We start from the raw sequence: 15,782 nt of genomic DNA, 5'->3' as shown, positions 1-15,782 counted from the left end.
CTTTCTCTCCAAAGCCTCTAATATGAGTTGTCCCTCTAATGTGCTCATTCCTGATCCTATCCAACCTGGTCACTCCCAAAGAAAACCTCAACATCTTCAGCTCTGCTACCTCCAGCTCTGCTTCCTGTCTTGTCTTGAGCGGCACTGTCTCCAGTCCAAACATCATGGCTGGTCTCACCACTGTTTTATACACTTTTCCTTTCATCCTAGCTGAAACCCTTCTATCACACATCACACCTGCCATTTTTCTCCAGCCTCTCCAGCCTGCCTGGACACGCTTCTTCATCTCATCCCAGGTACTTAAAATCCTCCACCTTCTTTATCCCTTCCCCCTGTAACATCACTCTTGCACTTGGATCCTTCTCATTCACACACATATATTCCGTCTTGCTGCGACTGATCTTCATTCCTCTCCTTTCCAGGGCATATCTCCACATCTCTAGTTTCTCCGCCACATGCTCCCCGTTCTCGCTACAGATCACAATGTCATCTGCAAACATCATGGTCCAAGGAGATTCTTGTCTAACATCGTCTGTCAGCCTGTCCATCACCATAGCAAATAAGAAGGGGCTCAGAGCTGACCCCTGGTGGAGTCCCACATCCACCTTGAATTCCTCTGTCACACCGACAGTACACCTCACAACTGTCTTACAGTCATGATACATGTCTTGCACCGCTCTGACATACTTTTCTGTCACTCTAGACTTCCTCATGCAATACCACAGCTCTTCTCTGGGCATCCTGTCATACGCTTTCTGCAGATCTACAAAGACACAATGCAATTCCTTCTGACCTTGTCTGTACTTCTCTATCAGCATTCTTAAAGCAAACACTGCATCTGTTGTACTCTTTTTTTTTTTTTTTTTTAGCATGAAGCCATCCTGCTGCTCACAAATTCTCGCTTCAACTACTCTTTCCCAGAGTTTCAGTGTATGGCTCATCAACTTTACTCCTCTGTAGTTAGTACAACTGTGCACATCTCCTTTGTTCTTAAAAATGGGCACGAGTACACTTTGTCTCCATTCTTCAGGCATCTGTTCACCATCTAAGATATTGTTGAATAACCCAGTCAGGAACACCACTGCCACCGCTCCAAGACACTTCCATACCCCGATTGGTAAATCATCAGGCCCGAGTGCCTTTCCTCCCTTCATCCTGTTCAGCACCCTCCTCACTTGTTCCTTGCTAATGTTTGCTACGTCTTGGTCCACAACAGTCACGTCTTCTACTCTTTGTTCCTTCTCATTTTCCTCATTCATCAATTCTTCAAAGTACTCTTTCCATCTTGCCATCACACTACTGGCACCTGTTAATACTTTGCCATATCTATCCTTAATCACCCGAACCTGCTGCAGGTCCTTACCATATTTGTCTCTCTGTCTCGCCAGCCTGTAAAGATCAGTCTCGCCTTCCTTGCTGTCCAGCTGAGCATACAAGTCATCATAGGCCTCGTTTGGCCTTTGCCACCTTTACTTTAACCGTGCGCTGCATCTCCTTGTACTGCTTGTACACCAAGTACTTTCCGACCTGTGTCTCTGATTATGTTCGCTGTAGTTTGCCAGTCATCAGGAAAGACCTCTTGCCCACCCAGTGCTTGTCTTACCTCCTTCCTAAATGTTATGCAACACTCTTACTTTTTCAACTTCCACCATTTTGTCCTCACTTCAGCCTTTGGTTTCTTCATCTTCCTCACTGCCAGCGTCATCCTACACACCACCAACCTAGGCTGTCTGGCTACACTCTCACCAACCACTACTTTGCTGTCACTGATTTCCTTTAGATGGCGCCATCGACACAAAATGTAGTCTACCTGTGTACTTCTGCCTCCACTCTTATAGAATCAGAATCATCTTTATTGCCAAGTATGTAGAACACACAAGGAATTTGTTTCCGGTAGAACACTCTGCACTAGTATCGTTGTCAAAAAACTGCTAAGTGGCACTATACAGTTCCATTTTGGCTACTGTTGAAAGAGAAAGAGTTAATGGCTTGGGGGAAGAAGCTGTTTAAATGTCTGCTGGATTTGGTGCGCATGGATCGGTAGCGCCTGCCTGAGGAGAGTAGCTGGAAAAGGTGGTGGGCAGGGTGCGGAGGGTCCAGTAGGATTTTCCGCGCCCTAGTTTGGATTCTTGCAGTGTGCAAGTCCTCGAGAGTGGGTAGGGCGGTGCCAATGATTTTTTCCGCCGACCTAACTGTCCGTTGAAGTCGGATTTTGTCCATTTTTGTGGCGGCCCCGAACCAAACAGTGATGGAAGAACACAGGATGGATTCGATGACAGCCGTGTAGAAATGTTGCAGCACCTCCTGTGGCAGGCCATGCTTCTTTAGCAGCCTCAGGAAGTACATTCTCTGTTGGGCCTTTTTCAGGATAGAGTTGGTGTTGACCTCCCACTTCATGTCCTGGGAGACTGTGATTCCCAGGAACTTGAAGGTCTCAACGGTTGACACCAGGCAGTTGGATAGTGTGAGGGGTAGCTGTGGTGATGGATGTTTCCTGAAGTCCACGATCATCTCAACTGTCTTGAGCGTGTTCAGCTCCAGGTTGTGACGGCTGCACCAGAGCTCCAGCTGCTCCACTTGTTGTCGGTACGCAGACTCGTCGCCGTCTTTGATGAGACCGATGACCGTGGTGTCGTCTGCGAACTTTATGAATTTGACAGCTGGGTGCGTTGAGGTGCAGTCGTTCGTGTAGAGAGAGAAGAGCAATGGAGCGGGGACGCATCCCTGCGGGGCTCCAGTGCTCGTGGTTCGTGTTGTGGATTATATATTTCCCAGTCTGACCTGTTGTGTCCGTCCTGTCAGGAAGCTGAGGGTCCACAGGCAGATCGTGGGGGACACACCAAGCTGGAGAAGTTTGGGGATGAGGAGTTCTGGGATGATGGTATTGAACGCAGAGCTGTAGTCCACAAACAGGATCCTTGCGTAGGTTCCTGTGTTGTCAAGGTGGTCGAGGATGTGATGCAGTCCAATGTTGACTGCATCCTCCACAGACCTGTTTGCCCGGTAGGCAAACTGAAGAGGATCTAGCAGAGGTCCGGTGATGTTCTTTAGGTGGTTCAGCACGAGGCGTTCAAAGGACTTCATGACCACAGACGTCAGAGCGACAGGTCTATAGTCGTTCAATCCCAAGGGTGCTGGTTTCTTTGGAACTGGGACGATAGTAGACTGTTTGAAGCAGGATGGGACTTCACACTGCTCCAGGGATCTGTTGAAGATTTGTGTGAAGACCGGAGCCCGCTGGTCAGCGCAGACTCTCAGGCAGGAGGGGGACACTCTGTCAGGTCCTGCAGCTTTCTTGATCTTCTGCTGCTTGAAGAGCCGTCTAACGTCCAGTTCGTGGATCTGTAGGGCAGAGGGCGGAGATACGGTCGTTTCTGGTAATGGTGGGCAGACCGGGGAAATGGGGGTGTCCTTTTCAAATCGGCAAAAGTATGTATTTAACTCATCAGCCATACCATTGTTGTACACTGCTTGGGGGGAAGGTAAACGATAATTTGTTATTGCTTTCAGGCCATTCCACACCGATGCAGAGTCGTTAGCGGAGAACTGTTTGTTAAGCCTCTCCGCATAACGTTTCTTTGCGATGTTAATTTCCTTCGTCAGCCTGTTTCGGGCGAGTTTGTAAACTGCTCGATCGCCGCTTTTAAATGCAGATTCTTTCTCTTTCCTAAGCTGCCTGAGTTTGGGAGTGAACCATGGCTTGTTGTTGTTGAATGAGCGGAAGGACTTTGTTGGTACACACATGTCCTCACAGAAACTGATGTATGATGTTACAGTGTCTGTGTATTCATCCAATGTGCCCGTTGAAGTTTCAAAGACGCTCCAATCAGTGCAGTCTAAGCATTCTTGTAGCGATAACTTTGCTTCATCTGTCCATGTTTTAACTGTCTTGACTACCGGTTTTCCACATTTGAGTTTCTGTTTGTATGTGGGAATTAAGTGGATTAAATAGTGGTCAGAAAGACCCAATGCTGCATGCGCCACAGACCGGTATGCGCCTTTGAGTGCTGTGTAACAATGATCTAGAATGTTTTCTCCTCTGGTGAAACAGTCAATATGCTGCTTATATTTGGGAAGTTCACGGTTTAAACGTGTTTGATTAAAATCGCCCAAAATGATCAGGGGTGATTCTGGATATTTTAGTTCGAGATGGTTTACATGGTCCGCTAGCGTTTGTATACACGCGTTAGCATTAGCTTGTGGCGCGATGTACACGGCACCGAGAATGAAGGAAGCGAACTCACGTGGCGAGTAGAATGGCTTGCAGTTGAGAGACAGCGATTCCAAACCAGGGCTGCAGTGTGCGTCGAGCATTGTGACATCGGTGCACCATTCTTCGTTGATGTAGAAGCATAGTCCACCGCCTTTGGATTTCCCCGATTGCTCCGTATCACGGTCGGCCCGAAGGAGACGGAATCCGTTGTGTGGCATCTTTTTCTCCACTTATTATTGGAGGCTTGACAGTCCAAATGTCCTGTTTGGCCAGTTATGAGGCAAAAATAATTGACATGTGTTCTTATCAGAATCATCTTTATTGCCAAGTATGTAGAACACACACAAGGAATTGGTTTCCGGTACTTATTTCCAGTCATTTAACCACGAGAATAATCGGCCCGAAGGAGACGGAATCCGGGTAGGTGTAGCGCGGAATCCGGGTGGCGGTCACTAAGCCAAGTCTCAGTGAAGCACAGCGCAGCAGAGCGGGCAAACGTTTTATTGGTCTTTGTGAGAAGCAGAAGTTCGTCCATCTTGTTTGGTAGTGAGCGTAGATTAGCGAGGTGGATCGATGGGAGTGGCGTTCGAAATCCACGCTGCCGTAGCTTGACGAGCACACCGGCTCGCTTCCCCCTCCTACGCCGGCGTCTCAAAGCTCCGTACAGAGCTGCTACGCCGCTCGCGAGCAGCCCCGAAAAACCTTGTAGATTTTGGTGTGTCGGTGAAAATAGTCCAAGAGTGGATTCCCCAATGCTCAGTAACTCTTCCCTCGTGTAACTGAGTCGCGTAGGATCGCAAAAAAACAAATGAAAATGACAAAACCAGGAACAATATTAGGGAGCGTGTGACCGGGGCTTCCATCCGCGGCGCCATCTTGGATCAGAACTTATAGGTCACCCTATGTTCCTGTGTTTTCTGAAAGAAAGTATTCACAATAGCCATTTCCATTCTCTTAGCAAAGTCAACCACCATCTGTCCTTCAGCGTTTCTCATCTGGAGTCCAAACCTGCCCATCACCTCCTCATCATCTTTGTTTCCTGCGCCAATATAGGGGGTTAGGAACGACCTCCGTTACTGTATGTTATTCGATTAGACTACCAAGTCAGGAGAGGGCGCTATGCGCCTGTGAATGGAACAGAGGAAGACAATGTAGGCTCATCTCACGCATGCGCAGTCAGTCATAAATGCCTCTGTTTGAAGCTGATTAACACGTTTGTCTCGTGTCGTCTTTTCCTCGTCGTTCACAGGTATTCAAAATAATAATTTTAGACATCCTCAAGATGTTAAAGTAATTGGGGACTCGTTGGGCGATGCTATAGGAAACCGTAGTTTTGTGGCTTTGATGAATTTGGATTTTTGGATGTCAATTGTAGTTCCCAGTACAACACACACGAGCGTGCAGACGTGCATAAGCATGTGCGAATGTGGAGGATATATACAATGTATAGATGTTGAATGTATAGATCTACACATGAATGTATTCTGATATTGAAATTGCTGAATTGATGTTTTGTTGAGTAAATAGGTCAGTCATAAATGCCGCTGTGTGAAGCTGATTAACACGTTTGTCTCGTGTCGTCTTTTCCTCGTCGTTCACAGTGCTACCTGCCCGTGACACCTTTGGACCGACCAAGTATCCCCCAGGCCTGAGGCCGGTTACACCAACATGTCCATTGAAGTCTCCACCAATTACAACCCTCTAACTTCTCGGGATGTTCTGTATGACTTAATCAAAGTCCAACCAAAATTTCTCCTTCTCCGCCAGCTCACATCGTACTTGTGGGGCATGCCCACAAACATTAAACATCACGCCTTCAATTTCTAGCTTCAGACTCATCATTCTATTTGATACTCTTTTTACTTCTAAGACAGACATTCCTGACACACTCCTCTTTTAAGATGACCCCAACTCCAATTCTCTTTCTGGCTTCACCATGGTTGAACAACTTAAACCCTGACCCTAAGCTTCTAGCCTTGCTCCCTTTCTACCTGGTCTCCTGGACACACAGTATGTCTACCTTCCTTCTCTGCATCATGTCAACCAGCTCTCGACCTTTACCTGTCATTGTTCCTACATTTAAAGTTCCTACTCTTAGATCTATACTCTTGGCGTTCCTTTTCTCTCTTTTCCTCCGGGCACACCTCCCTCCCCTCCTTCGACCAACAGTAGTCAATTTTCCACTGGCACCCTGAAGGTCAACAGTACCAATGGCGGCCGTTGTTAACCCCGGCCTCGACCGATCCGGTATGGGATTCAGAGGTTTGATTCGCATATTTGTTTTGGCAACATTTTTATGTTGGATTCCCTTCCTGACACAACCCTTTGTATTTATCCGAGCTTTGGACCGGCCCTTGTGGCTACAAAAATGTAATGTATTATTATTATTTCAATCAGATTTATTTTCATGGTGACGGTCAAGGAAATCCACAAACACAATTTCAATAAAAGCAAGAGACAAAAAGCAGTGGAAATTAGACGATATTCATCAAAATGCAAAAAGTAATGATAAGGATTCTGTCTTATTGGTTGTGTGGCATCTTTTTCTCCACTTATTATTGGAGGCTTGACAGTCCAAATGTCCTGTTTGGCCAGTTATGAGGCAAAAATAATTGACATGTGTTCTTATCAGAATCATCTTTATTGCCAAGTATGTAGAACACACACAAGGAATTGGTTTCCGGTACTTATTTCCAGTCATTTAACCACGAGAATAATTTTAATGTGGTATATTAAGATTAATCAGCAACAATTGTTGCTTCAACGTGAGTAGAATTACATATGATGCACGATTGAAGGATTATGAAAGCCAATGATGACAATGGTGAAAATGACATGATCTTTCTTTCTTTCTTTCTTTCTTTCTTTCTTTCTTTCTTTCTTTCTTTCTTTCTTTCTTTCTTTCTTTCTTTCTTTCTTTCTTTCTTTCTTTCTTTCTTTCTTTCATTGTCCTTCAACCTTCAGTTTACCCATCGTGATCCTTCCCCTGTGAGCTTTTAAACGTGTGTCTGTGTCGCTCTTAAATAGTTACATTGTCCAAGTTGTTTACGTGCATGAAAACCCAGTGGGTAAGCGAGAGGTTTTTATTTTTAATGGTACACCATTTAAGACCAGCAGGTGTCCCTCTTGTGCTGGCCTTGTGCAAACATCAAAGCACCAGTTTTTAGAGTCAGTTACAGGACCATATAAACAAGGATAATGTTGAATTTGAATTAAGGGGAGATGATGTTCGCAACTGGTGGACATTTGAAATGGACTGAATACAATGGATTATATGTATGTTGAAATATTGTAAAACGATTAAAAGACAACAATTGATATGAGATTTTAAGGATCATTTAGTTGGAAAAGTTCATTCAGCAATTACAGGGCATGATAACTGATTGGTCATAATGTTCAATTCAATGTTTATTTCTTGTTCTTATCTTTTGTACGGCGAATAAAATAGTCTGGCTGTGGCTGCTCGCCCGGAGAAAAACGTATCATGTGATTGTAAAGTGTCCATGAGCGTTTTGCAAGGCACTTATAAATGAAATGTATTGTTATTATTATTACTGTATGAAATATGGACATTTTGGGTCCAAGTTGGGTCCATTTTTAATATATATTTACATCTATATTTTTTATCCTTTTACATCTTTCACCCCAGATGATTTTGATTCAAAAACCGATGATGGGAATGCTGTTGTTCGATCCTCAGACCAGTCAACTGAAGAGGTACGGTTTTGTAGCAATGACTCGAACAAATATGACCTTCACCTCACTGATTTAGATTGTTTTGACTGTTTGTTCCTCCTTATTGTTTTTTTTTGCTATACATTTGCTGTGGCTCATTTATGTATTGTCTTTTTTCTTTCAAATAGACAATGTCTCACGGTATATAACCTGGGATTACTCAGTGACGTGTTTTCAGTACGTCAAACTTTCTACCAGAGAGCTAGCTCTCTTCCGCATCTTCTGCATCCAGCGCTGCTTTCTGTAGCTACTTTGTATTATGCAATTTGTATACTTTATTCCTAATTAATATGTATTATTTATAATTATATTTATTATAATTTGTACTTTGTATTATGCTTTTCAACTTCTGTGTCATGTGTCCTCCCGAGCCTTAATTCCACTCATCACATGACATAATGACCCCATATAACACTATAATTAAATAACAATTTTGTCAGTGTTGACTTGAGTGCTTGTGTATTGGATATGGATTGGATTGGATTTGCCTTCATTAGTATCGCAGTGGAGAAATTTACATTTCACAGCAGCAAAGTGATAAAAGGAATGAAAGTAGAAAAACAAAATACATGAGCTGCTGGAAAGGCAGCCACTCTCGCGGCGCCGTCTTGAAGTCAAAATTTAATAGTACATTAGAATATTTCAGTTATGAGGAGTGAAAAAAACATGTCTGTCGTGTTGCAGGGCATTGCCTCAGGTGACATCAAATCACCAGAGGGGACCGGAGAAAAGGCCGAAGAGAAGCAGGAGGCCGCTGCTAAAAATACCTCTGAAAAGGACACTCCAGTGTTCCAAGATGAAAAGACGGATAATGAGACAAATTGTCTCACAAACGGAGGTGCCAGAGAGGCAAATAAAGCAGGAAATAATGAAAATGAGGGAGAAACAACTTCGGTGTCTGGAGAGCAGCCAGAGGAGATAAAAGAAGGGAAGGATGGGGTAGCACATGACAGTAAGAGGGTGACACCAGCTGAGAGTGAGCAGGCCTCGGGTCATAGTAAGGAGGATGTTGTAGATGAGAGTATGAAAATAAGTGCAGACAATGGTGAAGTGTCAGCAACTGTCAGTAAGGATGCTTCAGATGAGAACAAGGATAAGATTTCAGACAAACCAAAGGAGATGATCCCCCATGTGTCCGAGATGGAAGTGTATAATGAGGAGTGTAAGGATAATGTTGCCAGTGCCTGTGGGGATGGGATAACCAATAAGGTTTTAGATGACAGAAAGAACGAGGGCTCCACTCAGGAAAGAAATGATGAAACTGTCAATCTGCTTGAAAGTAAAGATGAGGATGCCAATGAGATTAACCATGAGGTTAGCAAAGAGAGGAGGGAGGAGGATGCAGATAAGCTACCGAATGAGAGTAAGGATGAGATTGTCAATGAGCATGTGGATGAGGATGCCAATGAGAATAAGGATGTCCTTGTTGAAGAATGTAAGGAGGACATTGCAGATCAGACTCCAAATGAACGTAACCGTGTAATTCCTTATGAAAGTGAAGATGCAACTGTTATAGAAAATAATAAGATGCTCAATGAGACTCCAGATGAGATAAAGTCTGTCATGTTGTATGGGCACTTAAACAGCATACATGGAGATACCAAAGAAGGTCAAAATGAGGTAAATAATATCAAATACTGTGCTGATAAAAAGGATGGTGGTGATGATCAGCACGAGAATAATAGCAGTGATTAAGGAAGGATAAGCCTGATAGTTATACCAAAGAAACAGCAATAGAATTTCCAATATCAAAAAACAAAAGTGAAGTTGGAAGACCAATATATGACACTGAAGATTCCATATACATTAGAGTAAGAATCAGAATGATCTTTATTGGGTAACTATGTAGAGCAAATACAGATAAAGTCTAACTTGGTTAGCTTGAAAGAAATTTGTAATAGATCGAGATCAAACCAGTAAGACAAAGGGGGAATAACACCAAGTGTCCGTAGATTAGTTTATGAATGTATTCAATAGTTTAGCGTGTTTTATAAAATAATATGTCAGGAATGCTGTGCTTGATGACAATTTTGGTATATTCTGAAAGCAGTTGAACTTAATTTAGCTCTGCTATGTAACAGCTCCATACCAGTAGGGTGCATGGAATCGTGAAATACACCTTCATTGCAGCGAGTGATCATTTAATTTGAATGTATTAATGAAAAAAGCTGAAACCATAGTGTCTGTTTTCAAACCAAAGAAACAGTGATGCTTGGTAGTTATTGTTTAATTTTATGTTGAACCACTTTACCACAGTGGAATGCAGTTGCTCACTGACTATTGTAATGATGACTTGATTGGAAAACCCTAACCAGGACTAAACTGACTCTCCATTCATTAATTAAATGTGTATTCAGGGACATAATGTTCCCAATCTTTGGCGACCCATTTAAGTGTCTTCATGAAATATTTCACCTGAATGAAAATATCTACTTCAGCAATCACACGGTAAAAATAAAGCATAAAGAAAGTCATTGTATGCTCTCTGCATTAAATCAATAGGAGTGTTTTATTCCAAGGATTGAGAGTCATCATAAAAATGTCTTCTGACAAAAACATGATATTCGTCTCAGAAGACATTTTCACTGATCCGAGCAGGCCTCATTGGTGCCTGCACATAACGACATCTGTGGGCTACAAATACAAAGTGGGAACAGAATTTTCTTAAGGGTATATGTCCCACATAAATCACATATGAAATGAGTAAAAACCCATTATTTGCTTTTTTATATATTATAATAGCAGTCAAATTTGGACCGAACTTTTATTTGATTACTGACTCTTCACTGTTTATGGATATGCCCCCGATTGATAGTTTAAAAAAATGTTGCCATATCATCATCTGACTAGACTACTGTCATAATTTGGGGGGTGCCGCTACCAATAATGTGAACATTTCACAATGCTAAAAAGGGTCATTTGCATATGTACATTTACATACATTCTAAATAACAATGTGAGTATTATTGCATCGAGTGGATTTTCTAAGAACTTGACCACCCCAAAAACATCAATTGATAATTAATGCCCTTCATTGTATAATTAAGCTTGAAAATCCCATTTCATTAATTAGTAGAGTATGATCTGATGAAATGACAATGTTTCCATTAATCTATTGCTTTGAAAACCAAAGAAAGAAATTGCTTTCAGATACCAAGCATTATCTCCACCAGGGGTGCTCATTACGTCGATCGCGGAGGTAGTACTGGTCAATCGCAGCGTGACAAAAAAATAAAACATTTGTCAGCCTATCAAACGTCCCGTCATTTGATTGACATACAGGGCTACCATTCAGATGACAACTGAATTTTGGCCTTTAGGTTGCCGCGCATGCGTAAACAACGGCGCTAAGCGCAGGAAAATTTACAAACTAGTCAGCGAATTACCTCAGATTTTAAGCCCTTGCTAAAACATGTCATCAAAATGAGTGAGAAATCTGGACCAAGTAAGAAGGCAAAAACATTACTTTCATACGGAATGGGAGATGGACTTTTTCTACATGATGTCATTTTCAAAATGCGTTTGCCTCATCTGTCAGTCTACCAGCGCAATACCAAAGAAGGGAGCGGCATTGTTGGACTGTTCATGGAAAATCATAGAAAATACGACATTGAATTCCCGCCGAAAAGCCAGCTGAGAAAGAGAAAGGTGGACGAACTGAAATTCCAGTTGTCCGGACAGCAGTCATTTTTCACTCAACATACTTCAAAAGCAAAATCCGCCACCGAAGCATCGTTCCGGGTGAGTCACGCCATCGTTAAAAACTATAAGTCCTTCCAAGACGGAGAGATGGTAAAAGAAGCATTTGTTGAAGTTATGCAAGGTACATCAACATACATTGTACAAAGGACAAACCGACGTCTCCAGACAAGTTGTGTCCATAATTTGTAAAATGGCTTCAAATGACTTCTACTGAGCGTATTTTAATAAGATTCTACCGCATATAAGTATAGTTTACGTTTTAAGACTCGCTCTGAATATTCAGGAAGTCTTGTTTTTGAGTTGGTGACGAGTCCGTACGTGACGTCACTAAAGGAACGCCCCTACCCGAAAAAAAGACACATTGTATCAGTCCTTCCATTACGTCAATGTATTTTGCTGTACATGTTTGGTCTGAAAGCCGTGTTGCACCCAAAAGCCCCCAGAAGAGGCCGTCTAAGCTCCCTATAAGGAATTTATCAGCCTGTGGAAACGGAGGTGGCCACAGGAGGTCGCCATTTTGTGCCTCTTTTCTGGTGATCGATTCCCCCCCCCCCCCCCCCCAATGTTTCCTCAAAATGGCATGGAATAAATTATTGAATCAATTGCAAACATGTATGCTTTCCTCTTCCGAACTATTTGAATCATATTGATAACTGGATGTGCAACAAGAAAACATATTCTCTGAATCTGAAGCCATTGTTTGGATTCTCCAGCAATGCAAGACATCTTAGCGTGACGTCACGAACTGGGGGCGGGACTTTCTGAAAATGCCCAATTTTTTTGCAGATTTTGGACCCTTTAAGGCATTTTTATTGGTGTTTTGCATTTGAATAAAAATATCATACTGCGTGTTTTGGGTATTTTAGATGCTATAAAACGGTCTTCTGATGTCAGTTAAGAAACAAAAAAGTGACGTCGGTTGTCCTTTAATACATTTGAAAATAATTATGTTTTGCATTTTTGAAGTGAGTAGATCATTTTGTCTTGGTTGTTTTTATAAGTAGCTCGTATGCTGAAAAAGTGTGAGCACCCCTGATCTACACTGATGTGAGAATGCATGTGGGTGAGGGCTTCGTTTTCTTTCATCAGCAAATTTTCTCATTATTTGGCGTCCATCTTGCCTTGGACTGCAGATGTGTGAGAGTCATCATTGAGCAGATGTGTGTGAATGTGTTGTGGGGGAGAGTGCGGAGGGGGTCAAAGCTGCTGAAGGTTATGGTCCTCAGGGTGCGATTTCCAGGTATGTCATTAATTCTGTCCTATCTAGTCCACTGATCCCTTTCAGTGGGTGCACATGTGGGTGTGTTAATGAGGTCTCAAAAAGGACACTAATCATCCTATGGCCTATGCATTACCTTTATAAATGATACTGCTGCTGTACTACAGTGAAAAACTGCACTAATGAAGGGAACGTGTGTGTGTGTGTGTGTGTGTGTGTGTGTGTGTGTGTGTGTGTGTGTGTGTGTGTGTGTGTGTGTGTGTGTGTGTGTGTGTGTGTGTGTGTGTGTGTGTGTGTGTGTGTGTGTGTGTGTGTGTGTGTGTGTGTGTGTGTGTGTGTGTGCAAAAATAAAAAAACTTATTGGGGTAGACTGAAAACCAAGCCTGACCAGGAAGACCAAAAAATGTACATGGTGAAACAACTCAACTGTATGTATAAAGGACCCTCAAACAGACAAAGCTGCAAAACCAAAAACAATCCAAGCGAGAACAGAACCATAGCGATCCTGCAAAACGTAGACACTGCAAGGCGAATGAAGGAATCTGGCCCCCGATGAGGATCTCGGATCTCTGTTTTACAAGTTTATGAGACTCCTCACGTCCAATTTACTCCCCAACTACCTGGTATCCATGCAATGAAAAGTGTGTGTGTTACCAGTAGTTTAATGTGTGTCAAATTTGACTAAATTGTAGTGAGTGCAGGTAAGAATTAAACAAATGGCAAGTGATGAATGTCATGTATGTAAAAAAGGAACAAGGTTATTTATCATCAATTTCTCAGGCGTACTGGACCTATCCCAGCCGTTATTGGTTACTAGGCGGGGGACACCACCCTGAAATGGTTGCCAGCCAATCGCAAGGAACACAGAGACAAACAACCATTCGCTCTCACACTTACATCAAGGGAACAATTTAGAGCAGGGGTCGGGAACCTTTAATGCTCCGGTGCTTTCACGCTGAAGTGCACTAGTTGGGCGTGAAGTGCACTAGTTGGGCGTTTACCTGTTTCAACATGACGGCCACTATCATCCAATCAACATGGCGCTTTCTGCCATTCTAGGTCAGTGTCCTCCAATCAAAATGGCGCTTTCCGCCAACTGCAGCCCCAACGGGAAATGAACGACGAAAAAAATGACAATACGTATTATAATATGTAATATTTATCGGCGAGCCATATGCAATCATCAAAAGAGCCATATATGGCTCGCCAGCCATAGGTTCCCGACCCCTGATTTAGAGCGTTCAATAAGCCTGCCATGCATGTTTGTGGAATGTAGGAGGAACCCTGAGGACCCAGATAAACCCCACCCAAGCACGGGGAGAACATGTCAACTCCACACAGGAAAGTTGGAGGTGGAATCGAACCTGGGACCTCTCACTGTGAACTTTTGACCAAACAAATACACTGTATGAAAGATACAGTTTACAGCATGGTAATACTTGTGACCATATTTATTATCACCTACATACACACAACCTTTCCACATGTTGTTTTATTGTCTCAACAGGATTACAGATTACATGTCATTGGGTAAAATTAACAATATCAATCATATAGCTTCGTCGTTTGTAAGGTTGGAAAAAAATATGTCATAACAACGTCACCAAACTGAAAAAAAAAGAAAATGACGAGGATATTGGTGACATACATGAACATTTTCATGACTGATGTAAATTTGTGAAAAATTCCTACATTAGTGTTGCATAAATTAAACATATTTGAATTGTCTTGTAACCACTACTGTATTATTCTTACAAATCAGGTTCTCTCCAAAAACTTGTGGGTGACCTTCCCATCAAGATCATGTTTATTAATGTTCTTGCATCAAGTAATACAGTTGAACCTCTGAAGACAAATAATGTTTTCGGACACCAATTTCCTCATTGATCAGATTCAGAAATTTTCTGTCCCAAAAAGAAATTATAAAAATATAAATATTTTATTCCTGATTTACACCATTCAGGTAATTTTTCTAGTCACATTTTGAGATTTTTATTTATGTGTAAAAATATGTTTTAAAGAATAAAAAAATAATTCAAAGTAACAACAATACAGTAACTCTCTTAAATTAATTACAAAGTGGCCTACCCACCCATGAAATGTACAATTGCAAAACCAAATCAGTTCATTGTAAGTTAACAATGTCCATTGTGTAAATTAACTATTTCCAACAGGCGCACTTTCCAGTCAGTTTGGCCCATATGTGGCATCACAGGGCAACGCGCATACACTGCAGTTTGACAAATGTAAATCAGAGTGGAAATACAACCAATGTTTGACTTAAAAATAAAAGAGTGACGTGTTGCTCTGCTACCCAAGAAAAAAAAATCAGATCTCAAAATGCCTTTGGCCCTCGTTGACAAGCGAACAAAAAGCCAAACTAACACAAGAGAGCTGAGCAGGTTGAGCCACGGCTCATTCTTCTGACACGGCATGTCGCAAATTAGCCATTTTCCAGGGATCTGTAAAACTATTTTAAAATGTGTATCGTAATCCCTTATTCTTGTGGTAATTTCACCAAATCGTGGTTGTGTACAACATACTAAACCAAGCATAATAGTCATTGATTTGGATTGTGGTGGACAAATTATGTTTTGGCTAAATTTATGAATTGTATGACATCATGGGTGATTTAGACTAAAATGTAGAAATAATTCAATCTAGGTTTAAATTTACTGACCATCCTCTGTTTACCTGCGAGAATGAAAGAATTGTCAGAAATTGATTTTAAGGCAGGAATACCGCAATGATTCTGATAGTGGCTGACTGTGCCTTTCTTTGAAATTGACGGACTGTGTTGCTGAAGTTGTAACTCACAGGTGTCTAAGTCAAGGCCCGTGGGCCAAATCTGGCCCGCCACATCATTTTATTCGGCCCGCAAAAGCAAATCAAGCATGTCAAGTGTCATGAGTC

General features: G+C 42.2%; 1 protein-coding gene across 1 annotated transcript in view; it reads left to right on the top strand.

Annotated features, from left to right (window-relative positions):
• Positions 1 to 12,185, top strand: part of dcdc2 (doublecortin domain containing 2) — a 39,574-nt gene extending 27,389 nt beyond the window's left edge. The window contains exons 8-9 of the mRNA XM_088999558.1: positions 7,863 to 7,930; positions 8,633 to 12,185. Of these exons, the coding sequence (XP_088855684.1) occupies positions 7,863 to 7,930; positions 8,633 to 9,643 (1,079 nt within the window). The 3' untranslated portion in view covers positions 9,644 to 12,185. The remainder of the gene's footprint in view (positions 1 to 7,862; positions 7,931 to 8,632) is intronic.
• Positions 12,186 to 15,782: the final 3,597 nt, after the last annotated feature.

Source organism: Hippocampus bargibanti, linkage group LG06, assembly GCF_051943395.1.
Source record: "Hippocampus bargibanti isolate YZ-2025 linkage group LG06, ASM5194339v1, whole genome shotgun sequence".
Lineage (NCBI taxonomy): Eukaryota > Metazoa > Chordata > Actinopteri > Syngnathiformes > Syngnathidae > Hippocampus > Hippocampus bargibanti.
Note: the sequence above shows the minus strand (reverse complement) of the source record. Positions and strands in the feature narration are given on the sequence as shown.